Consider the following 16847-nt stretch of genomic DNA (forward strand, 5'->3'; position numbering starts at 1 on the left):
TTTTATAGTAGATCTACATGGTTTGTGTTAGGGCTGAATTGAATAATCAAATAAACTGCGATTACTTTTCATTTATAGAAATAATTATCAACTAATTTATTTAATGGAATAACTATTAGCTGGAGTATACGCGCTAAAAAGGCCATTTGCTGAGAGAACAACCTCAGAGCAATAGCTAAGCCAGAACTACGTTAGGAATTATGCTCATTTTCCATTAAAGATGGAAAAACTTATTTCTCTGTAAATATGCTCTAGCTGCAGATGAATCCTTTTCTACAAATTAAGCATTCATTAAAGGAATGCTTAGCTGTCGTTGCATTTTAGGCAATAAAATGTTTATTTTCTTTTTTAAAAATGAATTGAATTATTTATTTGCATTTTTATGTATTTTTAATATTGTATAAAATGAGCTTAAGCGGATAAATGAAAACTATTTATTTATTGTTATTATTTTTTAATCTAGTTACCATAATCATCACAATAATCAGTAAAATACTTGATTTACTAAAATATTCTAATGATATGCTAATATACCTAAACGCCAGTCTTTTTGTCTGAATCATTCCATCCATTCATTTGTCCATCCAGGTGCATAACATCCATTCATATATGCTCGCATGGATCCATGTGCTGTATTGGTCCATTGGTCCTTCAGGTTATCTGTCCTTGTTCATGCGTATCCATTGATTTGTTTGTCTGTTTGTCCATCCATTGCTCCGTCCTTCCATCTGTCCATCCTTTTGTTTATGCATTCATCAATATGCTTGCCAATTCTCTATCCATCTGTCCGTCTGGTGACCTTTAAAATTTCCGTGTTCAGACCACGACTTCTGAGGAAATATTAAAGATTGACAAAAAAAAAAAACAACCACCAAGTATTTCGGAATTTTGGCTTTAGGGAATTCAACAATGGAAAATATGTAGAAAACGATTTTGAGGAATATTTGATTCTGCCTCAAGAAAATAGTCGCTGCAGCTCTCAGTGTGAGCGTTCTTTTGCTTTTCGACATCGTTAGTCGTTTTAAATGCTTCCAAAGCCCCAACAACCTTTATGCGGCATTGATGAATATTCATCAGCCTGGACCAACAGCCTTAATGCCGTTCTTCTGAAAGTTGAGCCACGTACCACAAACCCCCTGGGGGAGGCGTTGTATAGCTTACAACTCGCACACAACCCTCTGTGTGACATTCAGGGAACACATACTCTGTCCTTCATCTCCAAATGTCTCTCCCACCCTTGCTGTCAGAGATGATGACAGGAGGAATGATGTTTAAAGATGTCATGTGCAGATGAGGACCTGGGTGTGTGTAACTGTCTTTGTGTGTGTGTGTGATTTCTCCAGAGTGAGGGGAATTATAAACGGCTGAGACAGCAGCTAGTAGACGTGATTATTACTGACAGCAGTGTAGCTCCAAGAAGGAGCTTTGAATAGATTTTCTGGTTCCCTGGTAGATATGTGGGATCTTTTTGGTGGGTGTGCTGGGTCAGAGATCAAGAGGTTGGACCGACTTGGACTGAAATATGATTTGAAAGAAATGTTTGTCTTGGGGGAACAAAATGTAAATCCATCAAGCTGGCCATGAAGAGAGTGAGTCAGTTTTCGACTCGCCAGTAAATATTTTCCTCCACTGTTTGCTTGCTGTGTTTTTCCTGCTGTATATTAAATTATTCTAAAGTAGTAGGATTTAATGCATTCAGGTCTTGACACAGAAAATATTCAGAGCTCTTGTTCGTGGTTCGTAGATATGTGAACACATTACTGAAGCTGGTTCCTCGAGTGTTGGCCCTCCAGGATCAGCTGAGGGAGGCTGTGCAGAACGGAGACATGGAGACCTGCCACGGCATCTGCCGGATCGCTGTGACTCTGGGAGAGAACCACTCAAGGTGTGTCTGTATTTCAGCAGATGTTATCTTATCGATATAAAAAGAAAATCCTTATCTGATGCGTTGATTATGTTTCACTATGTCTAACTCCCATTTGCTTCCTTTGTGCCGTCGCCTCACCTTGGTGCCTGCAGGACTCTGTTGGAGCAGGTGGATCACTGGCAGAGCTTCCTGGCTTTAGTCAACATGATCATGTTTTGTACAGGCATCCCCGGCCACTATCCAGTCAACGAGACCACTAGCTCCCTTACACTTACCTTCTGGTACACACTACAGGTAAGAACAGCTTTGAATGATGATATTTGAACATTTACCTACTTCTGCTTTGGTCCTTCTTTGGAAATTATTTTTTCGTTTGTTTTGGTATGTTGACAGTGTGGCACAAAGCTAAAACCTTTGTTAGCCAATCAGATTGCTTCAAAACAACCACATTTTCTTCTTAGAAATTATTTAAGCAAAAGGTTCATTTATTGAATTACTTTCAGGATATAAAGTTAATAAAACACAAGACGATGTCTGTTGGGAATCATGTCAAAGCAAGTATATGGTTTTCCCATGTATACACACAAACAGTGTTTGAAAATCGCCACTTTTTAGTGGGATTAGGAGGAGTTTTCATTTGGACGAAAGGCCAAAATGCATAAAAATATATTTGTTTTCCCAGATATCTGGCTAGGACTCAGTGCGGTAAACTTTGAGCAAACCCAGATTGTTGCAGTTATTCTTTTAAATAGCCTTGTAGTTTGAAACATAAAAACACCTACTTTGTGTTTACTTTTTTTTCTCAGGATGAAATCATGTCATTTGAGTCAGATAAGCAGGCGGTGTACCTCCAGGTCTACAGGCCAGTATATTTCCAGTTGGTGGACGTGCTGCTTCACAAAGCCCAGTTCCCCTCGGACCATGAATATGCATCCTGGTCCTCGGATGAAAAGGAACAGTTCAGGATTTACAGGTGCATATACTTGTCCTTTTTCCCCCCATTCGTATTCCTGATTCATCTCTATCTTGACATGCAGGTGTGTTGCAGTGACAGCTAAGTGTTTCTGAAATTACTCACTGACTGGATGATTGGTCAGCAAATGAGTGTCTCTCTCTCTCTAATGGACTCTAAACACACTGGGGGGGGGGAGCAAAACCCGTCTGACACAGATTTAACAGATAGGATTTCAAGACTGCAACTCGCCTGAAATGTCTGTCTGTGCTCGTCTGTCCTTCAGGGTGGACATCTCAGACACACTCATGTATGTGTATGAGATGCTGGGAGCAGAGCTGCTGAGTAACCTGTACGATAAACTAGGGAGGCTATTGACGAATACAGAGCAGCCTACATCATGGCAGGTGAGTGAGATGGATTAGCAATGTTAAAAAGAAGGATTGTAAGCCGTTTTCTGCTGAAAAAAAGTCTTAGCTTTGGAATAAAATTTGACCAAAATATGCACAATTACCCAAAGTAAAGAATATTTTTCTTTTTCTTTCCCCATAAACTGTATATTCATCTCCTTTAGCACACAGAAGCTTTGCTGTATGGCTTCCAGTCCATAGCAGAAACAATAGATGTGAACTATTCTGACGTCATCCCAGGCTTGATAGGACTCATCCCTCGAATCAGCATCAACAACGTCCAGTTAGCCGACACAGTCATGTTCACAATAGGTAAGGCAATAGATGTCAAGACAAAAATACACATGTTTTTTCCTGCCTGAAAAATGAATTCATGGTGTCTCTGTAGGTGCTCTGGCTGAATGGTTAGCCGACCACCCAGTGATGCTCAGCAGTGTCCTGCCTTTGGTTTTACAAGCGTTAGGAAATCCAGACCTTTCCGTATCGTCTGTTTCGACGTTAAAAAAAATCTGCAGGGAATGCAAATATGACCTGCCACCCTACGCAACCAACATCGTAGCAGTTTCTCAGGTAAGCTTTAGGCAGTTTTATTTTCTGCCTTGAAATGATGGCCAGATGAAGTAAATGATGTCTAGAAACTGATGATTTCAGCTCGATTGGAGCTGACTGGTCAGTCGAAAACTGACCCATGATTTGTTGAAGTTGGTAAGAAGGGCTAGCAACACATTTTTTTTAATGTGGAACTTGTTACTGATGTACTCAGTTATTTGTTTTCAGCATCAGTGAGATGTTAAAAAGGAAGCCCAGCGAAGTAAAAAGCCTTTTTAGGCTTCTTACTTCGCTGGGCTTTTGAGCTTTAAACCTTTCTGTAGTTAAATATGCTTTGGCAGCCTTTTGTAAACCTAAATGCCTACATTCCCTAGTGAATTCACTCTTTAGTGTTAATTGCTGTTAGAAACTACTAAAGAAAGTTCAAAATTTGAACTTTGTTGCAATTTTGCTTTTGCTTTGCAGCGGCTGCAGTCTCATGCAATGTGATATCTGATCTGATCTGCTATTGAGAATATTTGAGATCATCATGGCAGAATAATCTGTTTTATGCCATGTTTGATAATCGGTCATGCTCAATAAATTAGAATTTTATTGAGAGGTTTACTGAACTCACTATGTGAAAGACATTGTATAAATTAATTACACCCAGACCGATGTTTTCAATCCTTTACTCTTGTTAATTATGGCTTTCTGTTTACAGCTAATGAAAAGATGACATTTAATACTGGAATATTAAATCAGGCCAATAAAAAACATTTTATACAGAAATGTGGGGCTTAATGAAAAGTAATACATGATTAATAGTTACTTTTAAGGTACTTTTAATCTGACCAATGAGCCTCATCAGACCGCATCTTCTGATGTATTATGACTGCAGCTCTTGAGGGGAAGTTTGAGTCTGCCAAAATTAGTGCCAGGAGTTCAAAGTTTTACATAAAAGCTGAGATTTGTCACAATATTCTGGTTGCTGCATCTGTGATTACAGTACGTCTTCTTCAAGGTGTTTTTATATTCCAGAAATAACATCAGTTGAGTTTAAAAATAGTTCCAGTTGCGTTTTGTTTAAAGCTGCTTTTTGTTGTTTCTCCTGAATAACAGAGCTCTTGTTCTTTTTGTCCCTGCAGGAGGTGCTTATAAAACAGATCCACAAGGTTTGTATCTCTGTTCTTTTTCTGCATTTCACAGGCATTTAAACTTCAAATACTGTGAAAGACTCTGCTCTCTAAAACATGTTTGCAGTGTTTTTTTTGTAAACATATTATTGACTGAAAGCTTATTCTTTGCATAATCGGTCTCTTCACACAGACCAGTCAGTGCATGTGGCTCATGCAGGCTCTGGGATTCCTGCTTTCCGCTCTGCCTGTGGAGGACATCTTGAGAAACCTTCATTCCCTCATCACCCCCTACATTCAGCAGCTAGAGAAGCTAGCTGATGAGACGGTCAGTTCACACCCAATGCAAAACAACACAAACACACACACACACGCATATGCGCTTACACACACAGACACACAGCATGCACAGATGGACTCTGGCCAAAAGGGACAGGCTTTGTGTCTGCGTGGTGTCACTGCAGTGGAGCGACTCGCTGCAGGACCAGATTGGGTTTGACCCTGAACCATTGGCAAGTGACTCATGTTGGATCACCAAAGACATACTTTCTCTGACTCATGCAAGCACTGACTTTTGAATGAAATAAATGTATTAGTAAAAACATCCCCAGAAACGCTCTCACAGTAGGTCAGGCCTTTGTGCGTGCAACATGCAGTCGTTCAGAAATGAAGTTAGAATCAACCTGAATATGTTTATATATTAGAAGCGATCATGCTGGATTGTATCAATAAGGAGCTATATGCATCTAAATTTAGTTTATTTGCTTTTTGTGTAAAAGATTTTCTTCTGATGTCGCTATGGGTTATTTTATTTCTGTCTTTGTTTCTTTGTTCTATAATAACACGCTCTCTGATCCATCCTAACTTTCTCCCCTTCATATTGTCTTTACTGAGCTTCATGTTGTCATGACATTACGTCAGCTGAAGCAGTCAGGTGCTCTGTCTGTCTGGAGCCGGCCAAATACTGGCACCTAGTGGGGAGACCTTCGGCTTCCATTACGTCAAGGGTAAAAGAGCACAACGTCTGAAGGCGTCGACCTAAAAAGGACAACGATTGATTCACTCGGATGAGTCACTCAGCTCAATAAGATCACATAATTTACATTTTCTAGACAGACCGTTATACAGAGAGGCATTAGTCCAAATCTGAAGAATACTAGGAGGTGTTATAATCAGTGGGTGTGGCAGCTGTGTTGTTTGTTATCCTGATTGTTGGCTGTGTTAAGTCTCCATGGAGACACTGCCCTGTGGAAGCCATGATTGTTCAGCACTCAGTTAGAAATAGACCGACACGTGAAGCTCGAGGTCTGTTATTTGACCCTGCTGCTTTACAGTTTTATTTCAGGTCATAAGATTTTATTTTTATGGATTCTAACCGTATGAGTATCCATCACACAGGCCACAGAAGTTACTAATCCCATAATGCATCTGAACAGCCACATCAGGCAGGAGATGTACGCCAAGGTTTTTTGTTGAGTGTTTTCAGAATCAGTGATTCTACAAGCTGAACATATTTAGCATCAAGTGCACTTAAATATTAAGCATCTCAATATTAAAATGAGCATTTATTGTGACTGTGCATAGTTTTATTGCTGACAAGCCGCCGAGCTGCACGCACAAGTTGCTGTGATGATGCCCAGACCACCTGAGTGTCCACAGAGGAAATTTCACAGATCGGAGCTTGATCACAGATGTTAACACAGTGAAGAGAAAATATGGCAGCTGTGGTGCTTGTCTTTCAACAGAGCCCTGGTGTACATAGAGCCTCCTTCTTCTTCTTTCCTCTAGCTTTACATAAACACTGCATTGTGGGATGAGAAGTTACTTTTCAACTTTTGACAAAATCTGTTTTTTTCTCATTTCTTGTTTAATTTTCTCTTCTTAATTTTTAAATAAAACCAAGAACACCGCAACACTGACTGACTTACATAGGGTTTAATAAACAAAACACCCAAAATAATTTAAAGTGCTAATTTCTTAAAGCTGAATTATATAAAAGTAATTATGCTGTTCTTCCTGATGCATTGTAAAAACAGATAACTGTCTTTTTCCTACAGTCTGCTTTGCTGAGGCACAGAATAAACATTGGAACGAGAGGAAGAAAAATCCTTGTTGGAGTTAAATTGTCTTTTTCTTCTGTTTCTTCTAGCCTAATCCCTCCAATAAGCTGGCAATCATTCACATCCTGGGGCTGCTGTCCAACCTGTTCACTACACTCGACATCAGCAAGCAGGACGATGAGTCGGCTGACGGCTCTGCGCCACCTGTCAAAGCAACCCCACCCCCTCCAGGACCAAATCCGGTCTGTCACCACACACCATAACCAGACTCATAGTTAGAGATGGGTAGTTTAGGAGTGTAAAGATGGCTGATAGCATAGTGAATGCATCACTCAAAGGTACATGACAGTGTTGGAGATTTAAAAGCTCCATAATTCTTGGGACAATATGACTTTCTTTGCCTAAAACATCAACTTCAGTCGTTGTAATTCTGTTGCTGACCTGCTTTTAGGGCTGAAACGATTCCTCGAATGATTCGAGTACCTCGATTACTAAAATTCCTCGAGGAAAATTTACCTGCCTCGAAGCTTCGTTAATTTATGTTTTATTAGTTAGCTCACCGTGTTCCGGCCGGGACTTCATTTGCATTGCGCGGAGCTCTCACTTCCGCCTCTGAGTTGTTGACAAAAGCTAAGTCTCAGCGGCATAAAGTCCAATCTTCAAGATTGGCCCGTGGGGATTTTATTGATTGATGATAATGCCCGACTTTTTATCGTTTTTGGGGAACCAATAAGCATCCTTAAAATGACTGGGGGAATGCCTGGAGTACGGCAGCATTTCTACTCCGGGGCTGCTGGTTGAAAGCGAACGGCGGGAAGAGCGCTGAGGTGAGCGGATAGCCTGAACAGGGCGGGCGGCTGAGTAGCTGATGCTTACCGCGTAAATGTAGCTTTACCGACGAACCGCACAATAAATTTCATATCCCGGTCTGAAGAAACGGGTGGCGGAGCGCATCGTACATGGCTGGTAGATGAGTTTCTGAGTGTGACCAGTGAAGGTGTCGTAAATATCCCGTATTGCTTCCCCCCGTGTTCGTCCCCCGGTCTAACGGTTCGTCAGTCCGCTGGTCTATTTCCTCCCCTCCACCCCATGTTCGTTCATTCGCCCTCTCCTCCCACTCCAGGCGGCATTTCCCGTATTTTCAAACCCAAAGCGTGACAGGTTAGGTGGCAAGGTGAGTTTAATTAATCTATTAAACTCACTGAAGATGAATACATAAACTAAAAGCTGGATTGTAGACAATTTTATAAGCACATTTGTGAGCCTGCCTCTTTGTTATTACATTCAATATAATTTCAGATTTTTCTATAACTTTTCTTCTGGTTAACTTAGAAAGTGAGCTATTATTGTTACAGGTTAGTTTTCTAAACTACAAAAAAGCAACTGTTAGGGATGCTCAAATATGAAAAATTGGACTGATATTGATATCTGATAGTAACACCAGTATTATGCCAGATTTACCAATATTTCATTTTAGAATTTTTTTTATCCGATTACTCGATTAATCGTAAGAATAATCGATAGATTACTCGATTACTAAAATATTCGTTTACAACAGCCCTACCTGCTTTGTACAAATGTTAGAGGTTGTTTTCCCGTTATTTACCGTTTTTCTTTACTTTATCAGTGACTGTGTTCTCTCCTCATTGGTTCCTGTGCTTTCAGGTGGTGGTCGTTTTGCAGCAGGTTTTTGCCCTCATACAAAAGGTTCTCAGCAAGTGGCTGAATGACTCGCAGGTCGTGGAGGTATGTAGACACGCCGAGCCAAGTCCAGTCAGCTCTCTGTGTCTGCGGCCCACACATCTCGGTCTTCGATGTTTCACAGGCGGTCTGTGCCATCTTCGAGAAATCTGTGAAGACCCTCCTGCATGACTTTGCCCCCATGGTGTCTCAGCTAAGCGAGATGCTTGGCCAGATGTACAGTACAATTCCCCAGGCATCAGCGCTTGACCTGACACGACAGGTATACAGTCGACTCAAAAACAAAAAGCACAAACCTCCGGTCACATCGAGAGAATTTAGAAAAGGAACCGTGTGAGCCACAAAGCTGCCCATTAGTGAAAAATTATTCCGTTTTTAAAACATCTTGAGTATGATTCATAGCTACAAATGAAATTGTTGTGCGTTAAGTGTTATAAAAATCTTTCTGAGTGGTGTTCATCAAAGAGGTCAAAAAGTGGAACATTTAGTACAGCTAATTTCATTTGACATTTGTCTTCTTGCGAGTAAGAAATTCCTCACATTAGTCACACAGCATTGGCAGCTGTTTTTGTAGGTATGCGACCTATTGTTATGCTTAAAGATTAAGGCATTGGATATGCCAGATTTAATCCTACTATGTCCATTAAAGCCTGGGGATGCAAGTTACTTTGGAAGAAATGTAACATCTGTACATTTCTTCCACAAAATGTGTCGTTTTACCTTTACTGCTGTTTTTTTTAGGTTTGAACCTCAAAATGGTTGTATTCATTTCAGTGTCTGAAAGTGAGAAATATGTTAGAAAACATATACAAGGAAGCCGAAGACACAGGAAAACGTAAAAGGAGAAAGAGGTCAGGAGATAACAGGCTGGTGGCCGACCCACGTTTTCAAAGTTGCTCTGTCATTGGACAGTTTATCTTTAGTTCGCCTCAGTGGGGAATGGCCATTTGGAGCAAAATAATAACTTCAAGAACTAAAATTCAGTAAGATTTTTTTCAACTCTGGTTCAGAAGAGCATATTGGTCACAGGTGCAGTGATTGTGTTAAACATAACAGCAGTGAACGGAAGAAGCTGAAAGTCTCAGTGTTCTTCAATTAATCAGTCTGTTTCACTCATATGTAGCTTTTAAGACATTATGCAGAGAACACCATTTGCTGCTCATTCCCTGCTGTTAGTTTTCTCGTGACAAAATGCCTGAAAAAGTTATGTTAATGTCACACAAGTGGTTGGGAGGGGAGAAAAAATACAAATAGAGCCAATTATTTTGTAAACCAGAAAAGGACGGTTTGTTGTGCTTCATAAGATTTTTTTTGTTTGTTTTTGGACTAAAATAAAAAAAAAAAGGTCCATAGATTCCTGCTTCAGACTCTAACTGGACATCTTTATCAGTAAATTTATTGATACATAAAATCTGGGTGTGAATGTAATCTGGATGGTTTAATGTGTGTAAAGCTGCAGCCTTACACTTTTTGTTTTAGCTGCCGTCTGACTTGCTGAATTGCTAATTTCAGATGGTGCATATCTTCGCCAGTGAGACAGACCACTTCCCACCAATCAAGGCTCTGTTTGAGCTGGTTACCTCGGTAACACTGTCCGTCTTCCAGCAAGGTAGGGGTCCGGCAGAGGTGGGAGTTTCAGGACTCTTAAACAGTTTCTGTTCAGGTGAAGGATGGATGTTCAGATCAGGACAAATTTATCAATAAAGCATAAATTTGTTTTGTGTTTGGCGTAAGCAAAATTTCTCATTAAAGTTATCCATCTTCAAACTATGCTAACAAAAGTTTGACTTTTTAACGTTTACTTGTAAATATTTGAGGAACTGCAGTGTTTTCTGTCCTCTTGGTGTTTTTAGAAGACAGAGCAACCCCTTCCAAATGCTGGATGTTTTTTTTCTGTAATAATAAGTAACATTTGTTTAAGTGGGTGATGTCTAAAAGCTGCTAATATCTGAAAGCAGAGGATCAAAGAGGCCATTTCAATTTAGCCAAAGCAAATCAGTGAATAATCAACATTCATCTGCCAGGAATACCTGACTCTTGTCACTACGTTACACACTACAAACATAAGCCTTGTCAGCTTTTCACTTTTTCAAAATGTGGTGTTTGATTCCATTAATACAGTCTGTCTGTTTTAGTCGATGAATTTCCTCACTCACATAAATGTCAGCAGACGTACCTTTGTTTTGTTACTTACTCAAAAGCCAGCCTTCTGTTCACCGTTGGCTTCTGGGTGTAAATCTAGAACCAGAAGGATATTCAGTGGCCATATGTTTTGCATCAATGTGTCCATGCCGTTAGCAGCTGTAATTAGTTTCTCTGCAATTTGGGACAACATAATTAGAAACTACGTATAGCAGCCAAGCTAAACATCATTAAGGAAAAAAAAAAGTGCAAACATCACTGTCAGCACTTTCAGGCACTACTTTTTCTCTACCTGTGAGGATTAAATACAGGAACAAAATTAACCACAAACAAAAGCCCAATTCAAGCCTACAAGGAAGATTTCATCAATGCAGACCTTTTTTTGCCCTTACTGTTTAAATCATTTTTCAACTTATGATTTGCTGTAAACACATGAAGTCAACATGTTATTACGTTTTCTGTTTGTCTAATCTCTGCTTAATTTTGCTCTTCCATTTGTTATTTAGTTTTAGATTTACAGATTTGATTAAAGCCAGGTCTTTCAGATGTTTTTGTATTTTTAATTTTTACTGAATGTCATTTAGGGATCAAGAGGTTGATCCTTCTTCTTTTTTTTTCCTAAAATTTTCTAGACTATTTGTATCAGGTGTGGCTGACGCCTCAGCTCTCTGTGTAGTCCCTTTTCTCCCCTCTTCTCTTCTCTTGCTTTGACTGGTTAAGTGACTTAAGTGACTGGTTTTTTTGGCTGCCTCTCCTGCATTTTAAGTGATTTTTTACTTTTTTTTTTTTACCCTCTGAGCAGGTTCCTGCAGTACACAATAATATTAAAACAGAGTACAGTCCCAGAGCTGGGCGCTCACTATAGACACTTGTTCTTCTCATCACTTTTAACTCATCTGAATTATTATTTTGGAAAAAAAAACAAAACATAAAAATCATGAATTTTTCTGTAGACTCTTAAATGATGGCTCGAGAACATTTTTTTCCTACCTGTAAATTGTAATTGTATTTTTTTTAAATGACACACATTAAAGTCTGGTAGTTTGTGTCCAGCACAATGGAGAAGATTTGAGTGTATTATTGAGTAGTAGGACAGTAGGTTCAGTTTAAAAGCCAGAGGGATTTAGGAGGAAATGTGTTGCTTGTAATCTGATCACAATGCTGCTGCTGCTGCTGGTAGTGCATTATGGGAAGGAGGGTGCGTTCAGGTTCGGTAGCCCTTCTTCCTCATCCTGTAGCAGTAACAGAGGTGCCTTCTGGGTTCCCACTCCAAACCCACCTTTGCTTCTTAGGTTTCTTCCTTTTCTCTCGTTACTTCTTCTCTTTTGGTTTCCCTCCAAGCAGACCCATGTGTTTGTCTTCTGCCTGTTATTTGTTTTTGGTTGGTCTCTTCTTCAAAGACTCTGCCAAAGCTTCATATGTCCCCCCCCACCCACCCCTATCGCCCCCTCTGTTCCTTACTCACATGTAAATTATTTCAATGAAATATTTTTTGGTTCTCTTTTTATTTCCACATGACTGTTGAATCTATTAAGTTGCTGTTTGTATATTATTCTTATTCTCTCTTATGATTTCTTAAGTTTCATCTTTATTATATTATAGGACCCAGGGATCATCCTGATATTGTTGATTCATTTATGCAACTCCAAGCTCAGGTGTGTTTTTTGGTTTCTTATTTCATTCACTTTGGGTTTCTCTCCCTTTCTTTCCTTCTCTCTCTCTGACTTCTAGCTGTTTTTCTTTCTTCCTCTCTGTAGCTCTCGCTGTTCTTTGTTACTGGGCCTTAAGGTGTCCCATCACAAAGGCGAGGCAGTGGAATGAAACACTCGAGGGAACTGTTTGCAATAGGGACATTTGTCTCTCCTCGAATGCTTTTAGACTCGAACAGTCGCCTCACCACTGAACAAATCTCTGTTCATGTAGAGATTTAATTTTACCTGCAGAAACCACCGATGGATGCAGGATGCTCTCTTAGTCTGCATACTTTACTTTAGACTGTGATGGTTTAAGCCTGAGGTGAAATACAAGTGTTTTTCAATAAATTGAAATATAATTAATTCACTTCACAGATGAAATTCTGTATAGATACAGATTTAAACACACGGAGGTTTTTTATTTCTGTTAATTTTGCCGATTAATTGCGATGGCTGTGATGAGCAAAATTCAGTTTCTCAAAAATATCTGAATAGTACAAACAAGAGTTTAGGACTTTGGCCCTAAAATGTCAAGAATCCATCCAGTCAAAAGACACATTTTGGACGAATTGAAAGATTACTGAGCTTTATTTCACCAGACTTCCACTCGTCCTCCTATGAATATGCTGGAACAGAGCAACGTGTGAATAAACACCTTCTCCAGCAGCAACCTGCTGTAGCTTTTCTATCATGGAGAATGTCAGTAGCTGTCTGCTTGACAACTGTCTACTCCACAACACTTCATTATTTTATTATCTTATATAGAAATATTTCTTAATTAAAGCTCTTTTTTGTTGTTTTTCTCTCTTTTCTTTCTTTCTTTTCTTTTTTACATTTTCCAAGAAACTGAATTTTGGGTTTTCATCAGCTGTGAGCCCTGTAACCGAACTTAACAGAAATAAACACTGGAAATATCTGACTTATTGAGTAATTATTTTATATAATATGAGCTAAACTTTTAAGAATTTAAGAAGTGAGATTAATTACCTTCCTTGTTAAATACTAATTTATTGGTTGTATCAGGGTATTAACATAAAAATGTGCATCAGGATCAAATTGCTGTTGCTTAATCAGAAAAGCAACAGCTGTTCATAAGGCAGCTAAAATAAGGCACCAAATTTGACTTTTGCATTTATAATGATATCAATTATAACATTTTCTTTATCAGTGTTTCATTTAATAGAAAAAGCAAAAATATAAACACCCACCTGCAACTGCTAAACGTTTCCCATTTGATTTAAAGTCCTTTTAATAAGGTGCTGAAGTGACTAGGATGTTCACAGCCCCTTCCACACATGTTGCTGTGCACTGCTGGTCAGCTGGCTAAAAGAAGAAAATAACCACAAATCTGGCAGCTTTGAAGTGTTTCTCATTCCAAAAACGAGAAGATGAGTGAAAACTAAAGAAGGCTGTTCTTATGAAGGTGATGCCGTCTTAACGCTGACAAGACGTGAAATGGTTCGTAATCTGATTTAAATTGAAGAATGTGATTTTCATCACACCTTTTTCCATCATTTTTATGATGTCGATGCCATGACGCTGCTATTTTTCATCAAGGTCACCAGGCCGTGGGAAATCTCATGTCTTCTGCACACTGAAGCTTTAAAACAGTGTCACATTATTGGCAGTAGGATAATGACATTCCTTTAGTCCTGACAGTGTTTTCCTTCACTGGAAACGTTCCCAAAACTGTTAAATTTGTGTTTTTATGTAAGCAAAGGAGACTTAATTTAGCCTCTTTCAGCCAGCTGACCAGCAGTGTGAAGCAACAGGTGGGGTAGGAGGAGCACTACATCATTCTGTCCTTTAGGAAGGAAGTTTTTACCTGAACATTAAAAGGTCTTTCAACAGTAAGATGTGGTACGACCTAAAAGCTTACTGCATTTTTAAATAACTGAGAGTTTAAAAATCTTTTTGTTACATATTCCTTGAATAAAATTAGACAAATGTTTATATTTAGCATGAAAAACGTGCGCTTTAAAACAGCCAACCTGGATCGTTACACGTTAGGTTTTTAAAAACATCAACGCCTTAGTCGGACTTCGTGGTCCCAGGTGACTGGTTAGTCTCTGAGCCCAGTCCTCCTCTGAAGTCATTCCAGCCCAGAGCCGATCAACGCCTGAATGAATTAATATTCAGCTAATATTAATCTGCTCCGACAAATTGGCTGATGGCTCTCTCGTTTTTATATTTTGTCTTTTGTCTTCATTCTTCCTTTGTTTTCTATCTTTGGATAGATCTGGCCTTTTCTCCCTCTCCCTCTCTCCCTCTCTTCCTCTCCTCCATCCTGAATAAGTTCATTATTATGAGATGAGTTGTCTTTCTCTTTATCTGCACATGTTAATTACTTATTACACACTTCTGTTGCATATTCTGTCCAGTCAACCAAAAACAAGGAAGATGCAATTGAGTTTGAAGAATCAAAGCCAAATCCCACCATTGCCTTTAGTTTTTGACTTAAGTTTCAAATGATTTCAAAGTTTGATTTTTTGCAATTTGTTTGTTATATCTGCATCAGTTCTGCATTGGAGGATCTCTGGATGAGTTTGGATAAATTCCTTCCCAAACAGATGGAGAGAGCACTGTAGCCTGGTAGGCAGATCTGGTCCTCTGTTGCCATCAGATCCGGCTACCAGGCTTGGCGGGTGTTTGTTTGCTAGCCGTACTTTTTGAAGGAGCTTATGCAGTGGAATGTGGTGAAGCAGTAGCGGACGGGTCGGGCCCGCAGAACCGTAATGTGAACTGCTTTTATCTGCCTCATAGGCCCTCAAACGGAAGCCCGACTTGTTCTTGTCAGAGAGTCTTGACGTGAAAGCGGTGTTCCACTGTGGTAAGTGAGCGCGAGCCTCTCACAAGGCAGCGCCTGCCCCTGTGCAGAGACGCGCCCGGCTTCCCAGCCAGCCGTGTTCCTGTCAGTACAAGCTGTTGGCGTTTGACATCGGTCCTCAGCGGCTCCCGTCTCCTCTCTCCCAACTTCAGGTATCCTGTCACTCAAATTTCCCGAGGCCCCGACGGTCAAGTCGACGTGTCTGTTCTTTGTAAGCACACGGACACACGCATGCTGCAGGAACTGAAAACTATTGCAAATGCCTGAAATTTGACGACTGTTTGGTTCTGCTAGACTGAACTGCTGCCGCACTGCTCAGACGTGCCTCCGTTAGCCAGGGTGGTGCAGGAGGACGGCAAGCTGTTGGTCCAAGCTGTGCTGGAGGTGAGAAGCTGCATTACTTCTCACTTTAATCATACAGCATCAGGCTGTGGTATCTCTGTTAGCAATGATGGAGAATAATACACATTTTTGTTTTATCTTTTAAACTGTTATAAAATATATATCCAGAAAGTATGGTGTGTATTTAACTGGGGCTGAAACGATTAATCATGATGAGTTGATAATTGAAATGACAAAAGCTAATTTAGTCAGCGATTAAGCGATAACTGGAGTATAATGACTTTAAAAAAAAAAGGCTATTTATTGAAACAACAACATTCTTAGAGAGGTAATTAAGCTAAAACTGTACAAAAAATAAATATTTTTGCTAATTTTGTTTAAAAAAGGTTAAATAAAAAATCTGCGAAATGTGCCAATTTTTTTATCTGAATAATTGATAGTTTGATCAATTACTAATATAATCGTGTTTGACTTTAGCCCCCTTTAACTTGATGCTGTTAAGTAAATGGTTAAGCAAAGTGCAACTGAATGTCACCCGAGGTCACATTGTTGGTAAGCAGTCCATCTTTGAGTAATTTAACCCAGATGATATTTTAGAGAACACATGTGAAGTTTAAAGTTGTGTTATTAAAACTACATCCCAAAATCTGAACATCTCACGCAGCTTTGCTCACTTGATTATCTGAAAATGGAGAGTATTTACAAAATAAAACAAAACACACATTCCCTACTGTAAAAGAAAGAAGTGGCAGCATTATACTGTGGTGAGGATTTTCTCCCACAAAATTTTGTTGGCACAGTATAAATACTAGGTTCCAAATTATGTATCAATTTATCTTATGCTGCAGATTGTGCACTTCTCTACATAACACATAGAAAAGTTCTGTAGGTTTCAGTGCTGTTGGTACGTCCAGAGTAGCAAAGTACTTCCTTGTTTCTCTGCAGGGCATCGGCGGCGGAGCATCCCGGAGTCTGATGGACCAGTTTGCTGAAGTCTTGTTCAGCCTGAACAAGCACTGCTTCTCGCTGCTCGCCGTGTGGCTGAAAGAAGCACTGCAGCCGCCGGGCTTCCCGTCGTCACGCATCACCACCGAGCAAAAGGACAACTTCTCCCAGCAGATCCTCAGGTATCAAACCTGGAAGGTCATTTACACGATTACAAGACGAAGTCCGAGGGTCGGGTGACAT

General features: G+C 39.7%; 1 protein-coding gene across 1 annotated transcript in view; it reads left to right on the forward strand.

Moving 5' to 3' along the window:
* Window positions 1–16847, forward strand: part of LOC106920696 (importin-13) — a 29899-nt gene that overhangs the window by 10942 nt on the left and 2110 nt on the right. Inside the window, exons 6-22 of the mRNA XM_014991866.2 lie at window positions 1745–1885; window positions 2020–2161; window positions 2674–2840; window positions 3106–3226; window positions 3394–3541; window positions 3618–3799; window positions 4906–4932; window positions 5087–5221; window positions 7043–7195; window positions 8619–8699; window positions 8779–8916; window positions 10167–10263; window positions 12399–12451; window positions 15254–15320; window positions 15470–15528; window positions 15612–15701; window positions 16605–16786. Of these exons, the coding sequence (XP_014847352.2) occupies window positions 1745–1885; window positions 2020–2161; window positions 2674–2840; window positions 3106–3226; window positions 3394–3541; window positions 3618–3799; window positions 4906–4932; window positions 5087–5221; window positions 7043–7195; window positions 8619–8699; window positions 8779–8916; window positions 10167–10263; window positions 12399–12451; window positions 15254–15320; window positions 15470–15528; window positions 15612–15701; window positions 16605–16786 (1983 nt within the window). The remainder of the gene's footprint in view (window positions 1–1744; window positions 1886–2019; window positions 2162–2673; window positions 2841–3105; window positions 3227–3393; window positions 3542–3617; window positions 3800–4905; window positions 4933–5086; window positions 5222–7042; window positions 7196–8618; window positions 8700–8778; window positions 8917–10166; window positions 10264–12398; window positions 12452–15253; window positions 15321–15469; window positions 15529–15611; window positions 15702–16604; window positions 16787–16847) is intronic.

The sequence above is a fragment of the Poecilia mexicana genome, unplaced genomic scaffold, assembly GCF_051168715.1.
Source record: "Poecilia mexicana isolate PSO_F unplaced genomic scaffold, ASM5116871v1 scaffold_4, whole genome shotgun sequence".
Taxonomy (NCBI): domain Eukaryota; kingdom Metazoa; phylum Chordata; class Actinopteri; order Cyprinodontiformes; family Poeciliidae; genus Poecilia; species Poecilia mexicana.